This window comes from Gossypium raimondii, chromosome 3 (genome assembly GCF_025698545.1).
Source record: "Gossypium raimondii isolate GPD5lz chromosome 3, ASM2569854v1, whole genome shotgun sequence".
Classification (NCBI taxonomy): domain Eukaryota; kingdom Viridiplantae; phylum Streptophyta; class Magnoliopsida; order Malvales; family Malvaceae; genus Gossypium; species Gossypium raimondii.
In genome coordinates, this window is record NC_068567.1 from 62,076,033 (window position 1) to 62,093,298 (window position 17,266).

The following is a 17,266-nucleotide window of genomic DNA, read 5'->3' on the forward strand; positions in this document are numbered from 1 at the left end:
TTTTTTTTTGGGGGGGGGGGGATTTTGATCTACTTCTTCCCTCTTTATGCAACCCATTGAAATGTTTTCATACATCTTTAACCATTTTACCCATGTTATTGAAGAGCTTAAAATGATTAAAAAAAAGGGTAAATTTAATTTTCAGTCTCTGAATTTGATAACTAGGTAAATTTGGTATTTGTATTTTTTTTGTTTATTTTAGTACCTGAACTTGACAGTTTTTTTTTCATTTTGATCCCGAAAATTGGATTCTGTAAAAGTGAGATAATGTAATGCTTTGAGGTTGTGTCACGTCATTCAGAGGTAAATCTAGGGGGCTGGCAGGGGCCCTGGCCCCCTTAACATGTAAAATTGCTATTTAGACCCTTAAATTTTTTAAAAAATTTTAAATTAGTAATGGTAAAATTACACTTTGCCCCCCTAGAATTATAAAAATTTGATTTAATCTTTTAAAATTTATAAAGATATAGACTATAAAAAATTAAAATTTTATCCGCCCCCTAAAAAATTGTTTTGACTTCGCCCCTAACGTCATTGCCTAAAACTTAAAAATATATATAATTTTGTTTAATTTTTAGAATTTATATAGATTTTTTAATTTTTAAGTGATGACATGACACAATTCCAAAGTATCACATTATTACATTTTTACGTACAAAAATGGAACTGGTTACCAAGTTCAAAGTAAAAACTAGATTACCCTAAAAATAAATATACATGTTAAAAGATTTCAATTCTAACTTTATTAAAGGCTTAAATGTAAAATTGACCCTTAAACTATATCATCTTTCCTACTTAGTTGCCTAAAGTTTTTTTTGCTCAAAAGTAGTACCCAAACTCTCGATTTCGTCTCATTTTACCCTAAGACATAATATCAACCAATAAAAATGTGACACGTGGTACAATCTTTTGGTTCAATAAGAATTACAAATTACAATGGTCACCCAAACATATCACATGTGTAATTATATCCACATTCGATTATTAGGCGACTTTCCAAATATATCCTACGTATCTTGAATATACTTAATGTTAAATCTAAATGATTTAAAATTTAGAGACTAATTTAGAATCTAAACAATAATTCGAGGACATTTGGTGAATTAACCCTAATACATATAAACAATGGCTGCAAAACCCCCTAAAATGACAATTTGGTTTTTCCAAAACAAAACTGTTTACTCCACACAACATAGCTATAGAATGGGTTGAGTTGTAATTATTAGTGAACTTTAGTGGCATTTCCAAACTTATTTCTTTATATAAAGCCCCATTGCAGCTTTCAATTCTCATCACCTTCGTTTTCAACTTTCAGCGACGAAAAAAAACACCAAAGATCACTCAAACAACTCATCAACAATGGCTATGGCTTTCAAGATGGTACATCCCATTTGATTTTTTTTTAAAATTTTCATTTTGATTATACGTAATTAATTCGATTCCGGTTTATGTTATTATAGGCTACGACCGGGATGTGGGTGGCCGATGAGTGCAAGAACTCATTCATGGAGATGAAATGGAAGAAAGTGCATCGATACATAGTGTTCAAGATCGACGAAAAATCAAAGCTGGTGACCGTCGACAAGGTCGGCGGTGCTGGCGAAAGCTATGATGATTTCACAGCCTCGTTGCCCACCGACGATTGCCGATATGCGGTGTTTGATTTCGATTTCGTCACCGTTGATAATTGCCGGAAAAGCAAGATCTTCTTCATTGCATGGTTCGTTGCCTTTTCTACACTCCGTTGCTAATTGTTTTCTTTACAATTTTTTAATGTCACTAAAAGACAAATTGACTATTTTATCCTTTATAAAATGAGAATTTCATTATTTATACAAGGGTAACATGGTATATTTGGCACATGTAAAAAATAAGCAAATAATTTAGGTTTTGATTAGCATTATTTTTATAGGTAGGTATCAATAATGGTAGATTTGATAAATAATAAGAATCTATAGGAAAATTTTTTATTAGAAATAATTATGCCAAGTGAAATATAAAAAGTTAAATTTTAATTTAAATTTAAAATTTCAATTGTATCAAATAATAAAATATTTAATTGAAAACAATCTCAATTTTAATTTCTGAATAATTTTTTTGAATATCCTCATCATATCTGCTCTTTTTGGCACAATGTCTAGAACTACCCATAATCCCTTCCCAACCCATAAATAGGAGGACAATACGCTTTATCGCACTCGAACCCACGTCCTCCTACACGCTAATCGAATTAAAACTCAATCGGCGATTTTTGAACAATTTTTACTTCCACCTTTGAATGATAAATAAAAATGAATTAATAATAAAAATATATAGTGATTTAGTAAGATTTGGAATGGTGATCGATCACCATTCACCAAGTCAACACTTGTACCTTTTTTCAATTTTATTTTGTTTTGTTTTATTAATGCGAGGACAAACTTGCATGCCAACCAATGGATTGATGGTCCAAAACCATTTAACTAAAGACAATAAAAATGGTGGGATTTATTTATTAATTAATTATATTTAATTTTAGGTCCCCAACAGCATCAAGGATAAGGGCAAAAATGTTGTATGCAACATCAAAAGATGGGCTAAGGAGAGTGCTTGATGGCATCCACTATGAAGTTCAAGCAACTGATCCAACTGAGATGGGAATGGATGTTATTAAGCATAAAGCTTATTAGAACAATAATTATAACACGGTTTTACAATTCATGAAAATTAATTTTCTGGAGATTCAACGTTCGTGAATCGTGATTATTCCTCTTTATAATGTCGTCTTTAAGGTTCAAATCTGAGTTCTTTTCTGAGAATACAATGTATCTTACAACTGCAATCATTGTTACTGTATAAATCATGTTTATCAACTTTTTACTTTTACTCACTCCATGTTTTTTGGCTAGATTCTTAACACCTTTTGTAATCTAATCCTCTAATTTGTAATAATATTTTGATGTTCAATGCGTGCTAATTTGAGGACAAAGTAGCCATCACTTCCACCTTTTTCCTTCTTTTTAATTTCTTTTTATTTTGGGTTTTATTCAACACTTGATACATTGTTTTTAGACTTATTAGATTGGCTTACTTTGATTTTCATAATTTTTGGATATTTTAGTTCATAATAGTTTTGAATTTGGGATGTTTCGACTTTTACTATCTTGGATTTGGGTCATTTAGAGCTTGGGTTTTTTAAACTTGAAACTTGAGTTTTCATTTAGTTGATTTGTTTCAAGTTTCGAATTCAGATCATTTCGAGCTTAGATTGTTTGAGATTTCGATGATTTGAGTTTAAGGCTCTCTTTTTTTATCGAGTCATTTTAGGTTTGAATCATTTCGGGTTTCAATCATTTTGGGTTATTTGTTTGAATCATTTTGAGTTTATATTATATCAAGTTCGGGTCAATTTAAACTCTAGTTGAACCTATTTGGGGGTTGTTGACTTTTTATGGTCAATCTAATAGTTACTATTTTTTTGGCCAAATATTGGTTAAATATTTAATGCACTACAATGCATAAAATTACACCCTATTGGTATATTAGATAAATAATACATTATCTAAAATTTTTTAGTACAACTCACTCACCATTAGCAACAAATCACCATCACAGATAATAAATAAAATTATAAGCTTTGATCTATTAAATATAAATTCCTTTTATGTATTGTTAGAGTTGTGTGACCTGAATCCCGTTTGATTCGGCATGAAAAGTTCAAGGTGCAAATCAGTTAAAGAAATAAAATAGAGAGACAAAATTGGAGATTTGTGGGGCGAAGATCTGAGGGTTGTTTAACCCTTCAAAATTGCGCCTAGTCGGAATTCTCTGGTATTGTTGTTTCTCAACATTAGTGAATTTTTTCTATTCTGCCTGTGATTTTTCCCAATAAGAGCTTTTACACGTAAAATCTGTATATTCTTATTGCTTTGCGATCATTCCTACCGTCATTAATGACGTATAATATAACATGTATATATATACAATCTTAATTAGCACCACTAAAAGTGGATCAACTTTTTCTTTCAATGGAACCACCAATTGACCCCATGGGCTTTCTACCTTTTTCCAATTTTATTAATAAAGTACTAACCCTAAGTAAGCTCTAAGAATTTCATGTTGGCTACAAACCCTAAATTGGGATGATCTCCTTTAGCAAAAATTGTTCATTTTTGGGATAATAATAATAATAATCCTTTTCTTTAGATACAATACAATGCTAACCTCTACAAAGCTTTGCCAAATACTAGAAAAATGAGATTGCAAAAGTGTGAGCAACATCAACCTTTATGGTGATAGGTAAGGCTAACCCTTCAATTCTTTGATTAGGGACATGCTATTACATCAAAAAAAAGCTGGACAATTTAAAGTAGTCAAGTACTAAAAGAAATATGGCATTTGCAGTGCCATAAGAAAATGAAATAATTTTTAGTAGACCCCAAATTTTCCCAGCTCATCACACCCACAAACATAATGGATTGGATTGGTGATTAGTCTCATCAGATAATGATTTTAATTGTGGAAATGTTAGAGGTGAGAGAGATATCACGAATTTTAAAAGAATTAGTTTTAATTGATCATAAAACGGATATGTAGAATACTTTAACTACACTAAAAATGTTGCAATTAAAGTTTTTTGACCGATTGTTGTGTGGGAAGAGTCGTTCAAATCTTTCTATCAGCCTACTCGTCAAGCTTAGGCGTTAAATTTTTAACTTGGGTATGATGTGAAGAATATAAAAAAACGTGATCAACTTTCAAACATATCTATACATGTTACATTAACAACTTGTATCTAATGTGTAGAAGAAAAACAAACTCTGCTATTAAAATTTATAGTTCATGCTACAGGTACGCATGTGTTTAAGTTTTGACCCAGTATTTCAAACATGATCAATATTCTATTTGAGTTAACATTTAGCAATTAAGCCGAGAACTGGACTAACAAAAGGACCTGATTAAAATGATATTAATAATTTAAAACTTAATTAAAATCATAATTTGAAAATGTGTTTTGAAATTAATCCTAAAACCCAATCATATTCTTCTAGAGTTCCAAAACTTCCAAATGCACATAAATTTCAACATTTAATATTATTACAGCTATTAAAAGAGGCATGAAGACCTCATTATTCATGGGAAGATGGAAATGAATGTAATGGGGCCATATATATAATTACCTCAAAATAATCATGTTGTTTTAATTTGTTTTATCTTTTGTCTTATCAATCTTTATATATATATATATATATATATATATAAAGGATGAAAAACATTAAATTAAAAAAAGTTGATATAAAAAATAGAATGTGATTTTGGTTAAAATGGTAGAATTGAAATAATAAAAATTTTAATTTATTGGGTTTCAATTTATTATGTGTAGCTATTTCTTTTTTTTCTAGATTTTACATAAAAGTATAAAAAATAAAAATATTTTTAAAATAATATTTTTATTTTATAAAAATAATTAATTTTAGTAATTTTATAATTGAGTTAATACTCGGTTGATATGTGACACTAGCTCGTTAACCTTTTAAATAATAGTGTGTATATATATACAAAAAATTCACTTAAATTAGTTTAATTTTTATTTTATAATTTTTCTTATAATTAATATTTTAACATTTTATTAGTTAAATTTATCAATATAATGGTATATATTTATTCATAAAATAAATAATTAGAAAATTTTATTTTTTTAAAATTTCATGTACATAATCTAGATAAATAAAACGTAACACACGAATGAATTTTTAAAACTATGGTACAAAAATTATAGAAAATAGATAAAATTATAGCAGTTAGGTGGCCTTGATTTTTGGCTGTAGATGATGGATAAAGTTTGTGAATTCAATGATATAGAGTCTTTTTTTTCTTTTGCTTTTATTTCAATTACACAAATCATTGTCTCTTAACTCATTGAGGAGAATAGATGAAATTGTAGGGTTCGGGTAACTATATATTTACCGAGGTCAAAAGGGTCGGGTTGGTCTTAAGCGGATAGCGAGTCGTAAATGACAAACAAATTTTTTTTTGTTTATATAAAATTAAATAAGATATTTTTTTTCGATTGTTCCGATCCGATTAAAAGTCTAATAAACTATGAAACAATAAAATTTACACAAAGAATTATTTGATTTAATGACCAACGAATTAAGCAACATGTTAAAATTGAATGGAAAATTAATGTTGGCGATCAAGCTATTTGTATTCACATACTGAATTGTTGTTGTTATATCTATCAAGGACCCGAATGCGAAAATTTGGCTTAATTCAGAATTCAATTAGACTCAACTTAGTTTATTTATAAAAATGTAAAAATGCTTATCCTAGATTCAGAAAATGATCAAAACAAAAAAAATATATCTAAATTTAAAATGATCCAAATTCAAAATGATTCGAATAAGTAATCTAACATAACCCAATCAGAAAGAATTGTTTGACTCGGTGCTATAAAAAAACGAATAAAAGTAACAAAAATTGGAAATAATGCTTGAAAGCAAGACGTATGCAAAAGGGGCAAGTAGGAGCCTTAGTCTCCCTAAAAATAAAAAATTACATTTAAGTCTCGTTAAAAAATATTAAGTTATAAATTTATATATGATAAAATTACAATTCGGTCTCCTCAAAAATAAAAATAAAATTATGTTTAGTCCTTTTAAAAAATGATGAAATTGTAAATTAATACATGATGAAATTATATTTTGACCTCTCAATATTGGTCCTCTTAAAAAATTTCTAATTTCACCATTGAGGGGTTCAGAACAGTGTCAGTAAGGATAATTTGGCTTCAACGTATCCCTTAGGAAAATTTAAAAACAACACACAAAGAGAGTAAATCTTTCAATTTGATCTACACTATACTTTCTAACCCAATTTTGTTCTTGCACCTTGCCACAAGGTCCTTACTAGACAAGGAGCAAAAACCTTGCCTCATCATATTCGTTGTCATACAAATTAAGAAATGTCTATCAGCGCACACATCCTCATGAGTGTATGATTCATCGGCAAATCCAACGGCCACAATTGACGTTAAGGGTACCGGCATTGGTATCAAGCCGACACCAGTTGTGGCTTCGTTTTCAGGGAGAGGACCTAATTGGTTGAACCCTGAAATTCTTAAACCCAAATTGATTGCTCCAAGGGTTAACATTTTGGCCGCTTGGACCAGTGTTGTTGGTCAGACCGGGTTAGCCTTCGATAAAAGAAAACCGAGTTCAATTTTCAGTCAGGAACTTCCATGGCTTGCCCTCATGTTAGTTGTGTGGCTGCGTTGATTAAAGCGGTACACCTCAATTGGTGTCCGGCGGTTATTCGATCAGCTATGATGACTACCGCAAGTATAATCAATAATAAGAATCAGTCGATGATTGACGAAGCAATTAGGAAGTGATCAACTCTATACGAATTTGGTTCGGGGCATCTAAACCTCAATCGTGCAATGGATCCCGGACTTGGTTATGACATTACAAACAAATGATTATAAAAATTGGTGTGTCCTATTGGTTATAATTCGAAATTGGTGCAAGTCATTACGCAACCGCCAGCAGTTTGTCCAATGAAAAAGAAGCTATTACCTGAGAATCTCAAATACCCTTAGCTTGTTGCATCGTTTCCAACCATATCAAAGGGTCCAACAAACAGAACATTCATTAGGACCACGACGGATGTGGGTGAGGCAAATTCAATTTACATTGCGAATATCGTGGCCCCGACAGGGGTGACTGTGAGGGTGGAGCAAGCGAAGTTGGTGTTCACACCAACGGTGAAGAAGAGGAGCTTTCTGGTGATCGTAACAGCCGATAGCAAGCATCTGGTGGTGGATGATGTTGGAGCTGTTTTCGGGTCATTGTCTAAGATATATGGGAATAAGCAATGATTGCTCGTTTTTCTTTCATAGAATGTTATGTTGTAGCCTTTTGAGGTTTTGTCTTGTACAACGCCGAGATCCCTAACTTATTACCTCACTTTGTGAGTTTGGACAAGGGTGAAGGCGTGAAACTAAGAATTTGATATTGAGAGCTAAAATAAAATTTTAAAATTTCGGGGGACCAAAGGTAAAAAAATTGTTTAATTAAATTAAATGCTTGATTAGGGTGAATAAAACTCGATTCGATTCAAAAAAATTGAAAAAGATTTCGAATTTCGAATTATTCGAGTCAACTCGAATAACTCGATTCGAGTTTTGAGTTCGAGTCGAATTGAATTTCACATTTCAAATAACAAGTTCGTGTAAATACTCTTTTGGTCCCTATCAACATTGAAAATAAGCAAAGCAGTCTCTCTCTCAACAAAAAAATAAAAAATTTAAAATTTATATTTTAAAAAAATATAAAAATTCTTAAAAAAATTTAAAATTTTAAAAATTTTCTAAAATAATTGTCGAAACTTTTTTTTGAAATCGACTTTTAATTTTAAAAAACGAAAAATAGAGTCGTCACCAATCATTTTCAATCAGGTGTGATTGGATTACCTTAAGACTCGTTAGATTTTTTAAAAAAAAGGTAATATTTGGTCTTACAAATTCAGAAAATGAGTTCGGGAGTCGATTACATATAAGGAATGATTAACACCCTCATAACGCCCAAAATTGGTACCTAATTGATTACTTGATGTCTTAGTGTCGAGGATTGAAAATTTGAAGAGAATTTAAAACGCGATCCCTCTTTGCATAATGTTATTAAGATATGACTTAATTAAATAAAATGGAAAATGCCTTATTTCAAGTTAATCGAGAAGAAAGACCATGCCCCGTGAGTTAGGACACGATACCTCGAATTCTCAAAAACCAGAATAATCGCCATTTGATCGCTACTTAAATCTTGCTTTTCGTTATTTTAAATAGGATATTCGATTACTTCGGTTTTAGGAAGATGCCATACTCCGTAAGTTAAGAGCACAACTCCTCGAATTCCAAAAATAATGAACATTGCCTCAATTTTAAGTATTTTCTATACGTTAGATAAAACGAAGATAATTTAAAAAAAATGATATACATTTAATTTATTTAGGCATAATATACATTTTAGGTTATGGGCTTGGGTTAGTAGTTTGGACTTGTAATTTGGACTAGTATATTTTGTAAACGGACTTTTTATTTATTTTTTGGTTTTATTTGTTGAGCCGGACGAAATTGGGCCATTGCAATAATAATTTTGGGAGCTAATTAATGATTCAAATTTATCATACTCAATTATCTTATTTTTTTTATTATTTTGCTTTGAAATTTTTTTCAAATATATATGGTTTCAAATTTATATGTTTTAACATGGAATTATTCATACTGTAACAATATTTTTATTTGACATGTTTAATTTTTTAAATTTAACTCAAAACAATTTCACTCGATTCAACTCGACTCGAATTTCATTTCACTCAACTTGATTCGAAAAAATTTCAAAATTGAGTTTGGATGATAAAATAGGACTCGTGAACTCGATTAACTTGAAATTTTTTCACTCGATTCGACCGAATGCTCACCCCTAGTTATACCTGACAAAACAAACAATATCCCATTTAATCAGAGGGGCCAAGACACTTACATGACCCTAGTTATACCTTAATTTGGATTTTGTGATTTTGTTAGTCTTTGTATCATACTAGACATTAGTCGACAATTGTCGTAAGTCGTTTTATGAAATAAAATGTTTAATAAAAAAAGTGGGTCGTAGTCATTCAAAACTAAATTTGTACTCACTAATCAACCAATATTACATATTGCACTACTAAAAAGAACTAATATTCAAACTCTGAAGATAATATTATTGGTAAGGACAATAAAAAACCCTAGAAAAAATTAATTCCCGAAATCGACATAAAACATACCTTCTGTTACTCTAATGTGTTTTTTCTACATACCATCTTCATTACAATTTACAACAATCCATTAGCACTTCAAAAGCTCAAACCCAATTCAAAATTTTCATTACAAATAATCTTACAACTCCCAAAATTATGCCAACATATCCCTCCTTTACAAGTTTTAGACCGAACCGAGCCCGGTTCACAATGAAGAACAGACCGAAACCGAATGGCCATCGCCAAATCAACAAGAAGTGCGGCAAATACAACAATGGACGACAAAGTAACAGAGTAAACAAGAAGAGTAATGGTAGGGCATTTCCCTTGTATAGGCCAAAATTTAATGAAATCCATGAACTTCAACAACAATACAGTAACAACCCAAAGGTGGTTCCAATTGGCTGCAAGTGAATCAGATACCCTCATTGCTATGTGTGCAAGTACAAGCAAAAACAACACGACTAGCAGCATTTATGTATATATAGATGTATGTATGTAGTGTGCATTAATGAGAGGGTTGAAGCTAGAAGGGCTTGGAAGACTCTAGCTAGGCAAGGTTGTAGATTCGTGTGGATGTGGTGAAATGGAGTTGGTGCCAACCTGGGTGAGGTTTTATAATGGGTACTGCAATGGCGGCCGACTTTTAGACTTGAAAAGGGCTGTGGTGGCACGTGAATCTAAGGCATGTTCACTAGTTATAACTTGTAAACAATTGAAGCAAAAGAGGATAATGTTAGGGAATTAAATCTGGACCAAATTTAGGGAAATTCAGGAGTTGTGCGATTGAGGATTGAGATAAATTTAAAAAATAGGGGTAAAATTAAAATATTTTGTATTAAAATGACTTAAATTAAATTTTTAACTTTTGAAAAGGATCAAAATTGTAATTGTCTTATTTAAATAAAAGCTAAAAGGGACTAAATTGAACAATTGACATTTAGGAGGCACTATAATCATAATTATACCATTGAGTCAAGGTGAAGGCAAGACCCTGCTTGCTCCTTCGCTACGCCTTTAACCAGACCGACCTTAGCCCCCTCAAATAAAAAATATATATATCTTTTAGCCCCTTTATAAATAGTAAAATTACACTTTGGTTCATGCAAAAATGAAAAAGAAAACATAAATCATAAGTTAATAAAAGATAAAATTATACTTTGACCTCACAAAAAAAAAACTATAGTTCAATTTCAGCCTTTTTTTTTTTTTCACTCCTGCAACCTATAAGATTGAAAGAAGTGCGAACTGGTGCAAAATCAATTGAATCGAGTAAAACCGGTTTTCAATAGTTTGAACCAAACGAGTTTAAATATTTAATTCTTTTTATAATTTATAAAATAAATATTTATATTTATATATTTTTAATTTTCTTTATGCTTTTTTAATTTTATTCTAAAATTTAAAATAACATATAATAATTGGACTGACAATTAAATCAAAAATGGTTGATATAACCGATTCAACCATCGATCTGATTCTTAAAACATCGGATAATAATAGTCGATATTTCATTTAATTATATGGCTAAGTTCTTCTCAGTATCGAATTGAAGCTGCAACCCTATAGAAACGGAGAAGCAAAAAGATTAATTTGAACGTTTTTTTGTTTTTGTTGAAGATATTGTTTTCAAATTCGGATCAGATTGATTAGATCAAAAACTGAACATGACAGTAATCTAGAATAAAAGATTGAATCGATTTGGTCTATTTTTAAATATTTTCTTTTTAATACTTCAATTGAACTATTCAATTACAGATCCGATTCTGAAAATCTGAAGAAAAAACCCAAGTTATGAATGTGATGGCATTTAAAGGGTGATAGATTTTGAAAGATACTCTTGCAGATAAGATACATTTGAAGCCTTCACAATCCAGAGCTATCCATTGCTAACATTAACTTCATCAAATCGCTATCATATCTCCTTCGATTATGATTTTATTGTAATTTTTTACAATGATTTTATTTTATTTTTCATTTTCCGTTGTCAAGACTTTTTATTGTCACAATTCTCAAAAAGAATCTTTTAGTAATGTCGATTGATATTGATATTATTGTCAATACAAGAGAACGTAGGTTTGAAATACGTTGAAGCACATTATCCTCTTATTTAAGGGTTGAGGATAGGCTACGAGTAGTTTATTGTATAAAAAAAAGAGCAGATATGATCAGAACTTAATCTCTTAATAATTTTGGTTTTTTATAAGCAAATCCAAAGAGATAGGTAAACATTACCTCGTAAATTTAAAAATTGAATTCCTTCCTAAAATGATAGAAATTATTTAGTCCCTTTAGAAATAATAAAATCATAGATTAGTACATTATAAAATTATGTTTTAACTTCTCAAAAGTTTTTGGATTCGCCTAAAGAAAACAGCAAACTGATATAACATTACACATGCGGCGATGTTTGCTACATAATATTTTGGAAATTGCATAATTTAATTTAACGAATTTAGCAGTTATCATTGATCAGGTTTGGAATTTCAAAATATGAAAAGTATAGAGACTAAAAATAACTAAATTAAAGTATAAGGTCTAAATTCAAAACGCACACATAATACAGGAACAAATAGCAAAATTTAACCAAAAAAAAAGAAGAGAAAAGCAAATAAAATAAAACGTCGGCGTTCTGATGATTTTCATTGTACACAGTGTCTTCATGGCTGTCTTGTCCCCCAAGTTCTTTCGGTCAAAAACACAGTCCTTCTCTTTACATTTTTCGAAACATCAAATCAAAAACCAAATCGATCCTTCAACACAATCTTTGTCTTTGGTTCGAAAAATAGACCAAACAAAGTACCGAAATTGAACGAAAAAAAAAAGAGGCGTAAATATCACTGGGAAAAAAGCTTTAACGAAAAATCATGGCGAGATATGATCGAGCAATTACTGTTTTCTCCCCCGATGGTCATTTATTCCAAGTGGAGTACGCTCTTGAAGCCGTCCGTAAAGGTAACGCTGCCGTCGGAGTTCGCGGCACTGATATCGTCGTCCTCGGTGTCGAGAAAAAATCCGCCGTCAAGCTCCAAGATTCCAGGTACTGAATTTCCTTTTAAATGAGCTTACCTTCTCAAATAAGGTTAATTTTTAGGTTGTCGATTGAATATTTTATGTTAATTTATGGAATTTCATTCCTAATTTGTTTAATTTCCTTAATTATCATTCTAGTTTGAAACATTCTAATTTAGTCCCGTAGCGTAACAATCAGTTTCTTTTATTTGCTTGTTGATTAGGTTTAGCGTTGAATGTAAGCTTAATTTGAGTGTTTTGGGGGCCAAATGATAATTTACCATTTTGGGATAATTTTATCTTGGGTAAACTACATCTATGGTCACTTTTGTTTACTTTAGATTACATTTTGGTCACTTTTGTTTAAAATATTACGTTTTAGTCACTTACGTTATCGTGTTGTAACATTTTAATCACTGAGCCGTTAATTGCCATTAACGGTGTAACGGTAAGCTGACGTGGCACGTTAAATCCTCATTTCAAACAAAAATTTTAAGTTAAATTATACAACCGATCCCTATATTTTTTTGTTTTGGGCAATTTAATTTTTTCTTTTATATTCTTTAAACTTTACTCTCTCTTTTTCTCTTTATTTTCCATTATCTTCTGTTTCTCCTTCTATTTTCTTACCTTCTCCATATCTTTTAACATATTAAGAAGTCGAATTGACAGTGGAGAAAGAAGTATGAAGTCGAAAGCCATCATTGTCTATAATCAAAACCCATAAACCCGTACCATGATTCTTTCTTCATTGCCAATTCGACTTCCTGATATGTTAAAAGGAATGGAGAAGGTAGAAAAACAGAGGGGGAAGTAGAAGAAAATGGAAAATAAAGAAAAAAAGAAAGTCAAAAAGAACATAAAAGAAAAAAATTAAATTGCTCAAAATGAAAAAAATATGGGGACCAATTGTATAATTTAACCTAAAATTTTGTTTGAAATGATAATTTAACGTACACATCACTTACTGTTATAATCGTTAATGGCAATTAATGGCTCAATGATTAAAATGTTAAAACATGAAAACGTAAATGACTAAAACGTAACATTTCAGACATAAGTGACTAAAATGTAACATGAGGTAAACAAAAGTAACCATAGATATAGTTTACCATTTTATCTTTGTATATGCTTGTTAATTTAGAATTTTAAAAGGGATTAAATAAAAAACTTTCATCTTTGCGGCCAAATGGTAATTTACTATTTTGGGCGGTCAGCGCCCTCGCTTGTCCCTCGGTGCCATCTCTATTTAGACCGATGGCACTGGTCCGATTCTGAAAACATTAACTATTGCCTATGGGTGCAATTAACTCTTTTATATATGATTTTGAATGGTTGTAATAATGGGATTTTGAAATTATAAGCTCAGTATAATCTTTTTTTTCTTATTTGTACTAACAGAAGTGTTAGAAAGATTGTGTCTTTGGATGATCACATTGCTCTGGCTTGCGCGGGTTTAAAAGCCGATGCTCGAGTCTTGATCAATAGGGCTCGAATCGAATGTCAAAGTCATAGGCTTACAGTTGAGGATCCCGTAACTGTCGAATATATAACACGATACATTGCCGGTTTGCAACAGAAGTATACGCAAAGCGGCGGTGTTAGACCGTTTGGTCTCTCGACGTTGATCGTTGGCTTTGATCCCTATACTAGCGTTCCTTCTCTTTACCAGACCGATCCATCCGGAACATTTTCGGCTTGGAAGGCTAATGCAACTGGGAGAAACTCCAATTCGATGAGGGAGTTTCTCGAGAAAAATTATAAAGAAACTTCCGGACATGAAACGATCAAGTTAGCGATCCGTGCTTTGCTCGAAGTAAGTTTTTGCTTTTCATATGTGATCACTGCAATTGTAACTTGATATTGATATGATTAGGTTTTGCATTCGATCGCTCCACGTACACCTTTTATGATAGGGACTATTTTGCTCATTTTTTGAGTAAAAGAAGCAAAATGCAATCCTTCTCCTAGTACAAGTGCCTCCATGATACTTTTACCTCGTTATGCAGTTTATGTATTGAATTTGTTGAGTGACGATGGTGAATGCATTAGTGTTTGCCAATGGTTGATGATCGCGTGCGGGCGAAATAAAACGTCTCGCTTAGTTCATTAATGCATTATGTTTGTTGTTTCGGTTTATCTTCGAATGAGAACATTTGTGGTTTTCCTTTTGGTTAACAATTAGGTCGTCGAAAGCGGGGGAAAGAACATCGAAGTTGCCACAATGACGAAAGAGCATGGACTGCGGCAACTAGAAGAATCCGAAATCGATGCCATTGTTGCCGAGATCGAAGCGGAGAAAGCAGCTGCGGAGGCTGCAAAGAAGGACCTGGCCTCCCCTAAAGAAACCTAGTTTGATATCGGATATCTCTCCGGTCGCCCCAGCTTGTGTCCTTTCATTAGTTTGCCCTTTTTAGCTGCTTTCAAAAACTATATATATATATATATATATATATATTTTCAGCATCATGCTTTTGTTTATAGGGCTTGATTGTTGTTACAATTAGAGACTAATATATATATATCAATCCATTTTTGGGTTTAATTATGGTTTTAGTACTTTGTTATGCATAAATTTTTAAATTTAATCATTTTACTTTAATTTGATGTAATTTGGTTGGATATTATTACCTCCTAAAGCATTTGGTTGACATATAAAGGTTAAAATATGCTTTTAGTCCTCATATTTCTATAAATTTTGAGATTTAGTCAATGTCCTTTAAAAGTTAAAATTCATCCTCTTACTTTTTCAATTTAAAAATCTTAGTCCAATTATGATCGTTACTAGTAGTTGTCAACTTAGCAGTTATTTTACCATCAATCATATGGCGTATCACATGAGAACAGATTAATCAACATGTCAAATTGACAAATTCGACGAAAATAATTACAATTTTAATAATTGAATTCTAGCTTTTAAATACGAGATTAAATCCTAAATTTTGTCGAAATACAAAGACTAATAAACTTATTATTGGTTTGACATGATCAACGGATTTTCACTTGACTAAAATAAATTCATGTCATCATTTCTTTATTTTAAAAATAACATATGATTTAATTTAACAAATGGCTTTTTAGGATTTATCAATTAAACTTTAATTATTAAATAAAAAGTATACTAAAATTAAATTTTAAATGAAAATTAAGCTTTTACATTTCAAATAAACAATCATATAATCATATGTAAATTATTAACATGTTAAATTTTAATATAATATAGATTATTAATATATAAAAAGTTTATGTATTTGATTTTATATACAGTAGTAGATGTACTTATGAGTCGGATTACATTAGACTTATTTGTGATATTAATACATTTTATACTTACCTAAACCCAACTTAAATATAGGCTTCAACATTTTCCCAATTTTTCTCATATTTATAAATGATTAATCCAAGTCCGTTTTAGGTTGGCTCATATTCAATAATTTTTTTGTTTATTAAAATTTAAATATAAACAATTTTTATAAGTTTTAATGTTTACATTGTAGTATTGTATATTATTATAGTTTTAATTTTTATGTGTTACAAATTACAAAAAAATATAATATAATATCTTGAGTCTTGAACCTTAAATGTTTAAGCTTGAGCCTCGTCTAAAATTTAAATAATCTAATTTCTTTTGTGTAAATTCATTTTTCGATCTTAACATTTCTATTCGTTTGGAGTATTTTCATAATTTTGTTTTTATTATATTCTTCATAAGAATCAAAATGAAGTGGAGAAATCAATTTTATTTTCAAACCCTCAAATTTACTAAATAAAAGTTTTTCAATAAATAATTATTTTTAATTAATACTGAGCTGATTACTAAAGAAGAAAAAGAAACTCATGGAAGCTTTTGATGTCTCTACCAAACACCTTTGAAAAAGAAGCAAAGAAATTATAAAATTGATGGTGAAATGTGAATTATGGAGAAGTGACTCATTTTTCTTCAAGTGAGGTGTCATTCATATATATATATATATATATATATATATATATATATATTAGTGGTCTAATTAGATAATCATCTATAATTTGAAGTAGTTAAGTACAATTATCAATATAATAGTAAGTAAAAATATCGTAGAAGTCTCTATATTAGAAATTAAATTACATTTTTTATTTAAAAATGAGTAAATTAGTCTATGTATGTTAGACTAAAGAGTAGATTTATCATTTTGTTAAAATTTTCAAAAGCTGGTGTCTCGATGAAATAACTAGACATTATAATGTAGTGTTAATGTACAAGGATCAATTTTAACAATATAAATAGATGAAATTTTTAATGAATGATTAACTTGCTCTTTGATCTAATGTATATATACTAATCTACTCATTTTCAGTAGTAGAGAAGGCAAAATACATTCTAGCTCCTAGTACAAGAACCTCTACAGATTTTTAGATCACAAGTATAATTATAAATTACAAAGAACTAAAATCCGATCAACTAAAACTAAAATAACTCAATATAAAGCGAGCGTATTGA

At 30.3% G+C, this 17,266-nt stretch overlaps 2 protein-coding genes across 2 annotated transcripts; both read left to right on the forward strand.

Moving 5' to 3' along the window:
- The first annotated feature begins 1,220 nt into the window (after positions 1–1,220).
- Positions 1,221–2,968, forward strand: LOC105795401 (actin-depolymerizing factor 5-like). The gene is made up of 3 exons (XM_052628754.1): positions 1,221–1,380; positions 1,461–1,720; positions 2,519–2,968. Exons 1-3 carry the CDS (start codon positions 1,360–1,362, stop codon positions 2,667–2,669), a joined length of 432 nt encoding a protein of 143 aa, XP_052484714.1. The 5' UTR covers positions 1,221–1,359; the 3' UTR covers positions 2,670–2,968.
- A 9,469-nt stretch (positions 2,969–12,437) lies between these two features.
- LOC105795402 (proteasome subunit alpha type-7) lies at positions 12,438–15,334 on the forward strand. The gene is made up of 3 exons (XM_012625012.2): positions 12,438–12,817; positions 14,191–14,605; positions 14,975–15,334. Exons 1-3 carry the CDS (start codon positions 12,645–12,647, stop codon positions 15,140–15,142), a joined length of 756 nt encoding a protein of 251 aa, XP_012480466.1. The 5' UTR covers positions 12,438–12,644; the 3' UTR covers positions 15,143–15,334.
- The last annotated feature ends 1,932 nt before the right edge of the window (positions 15,335–17,266 follow it).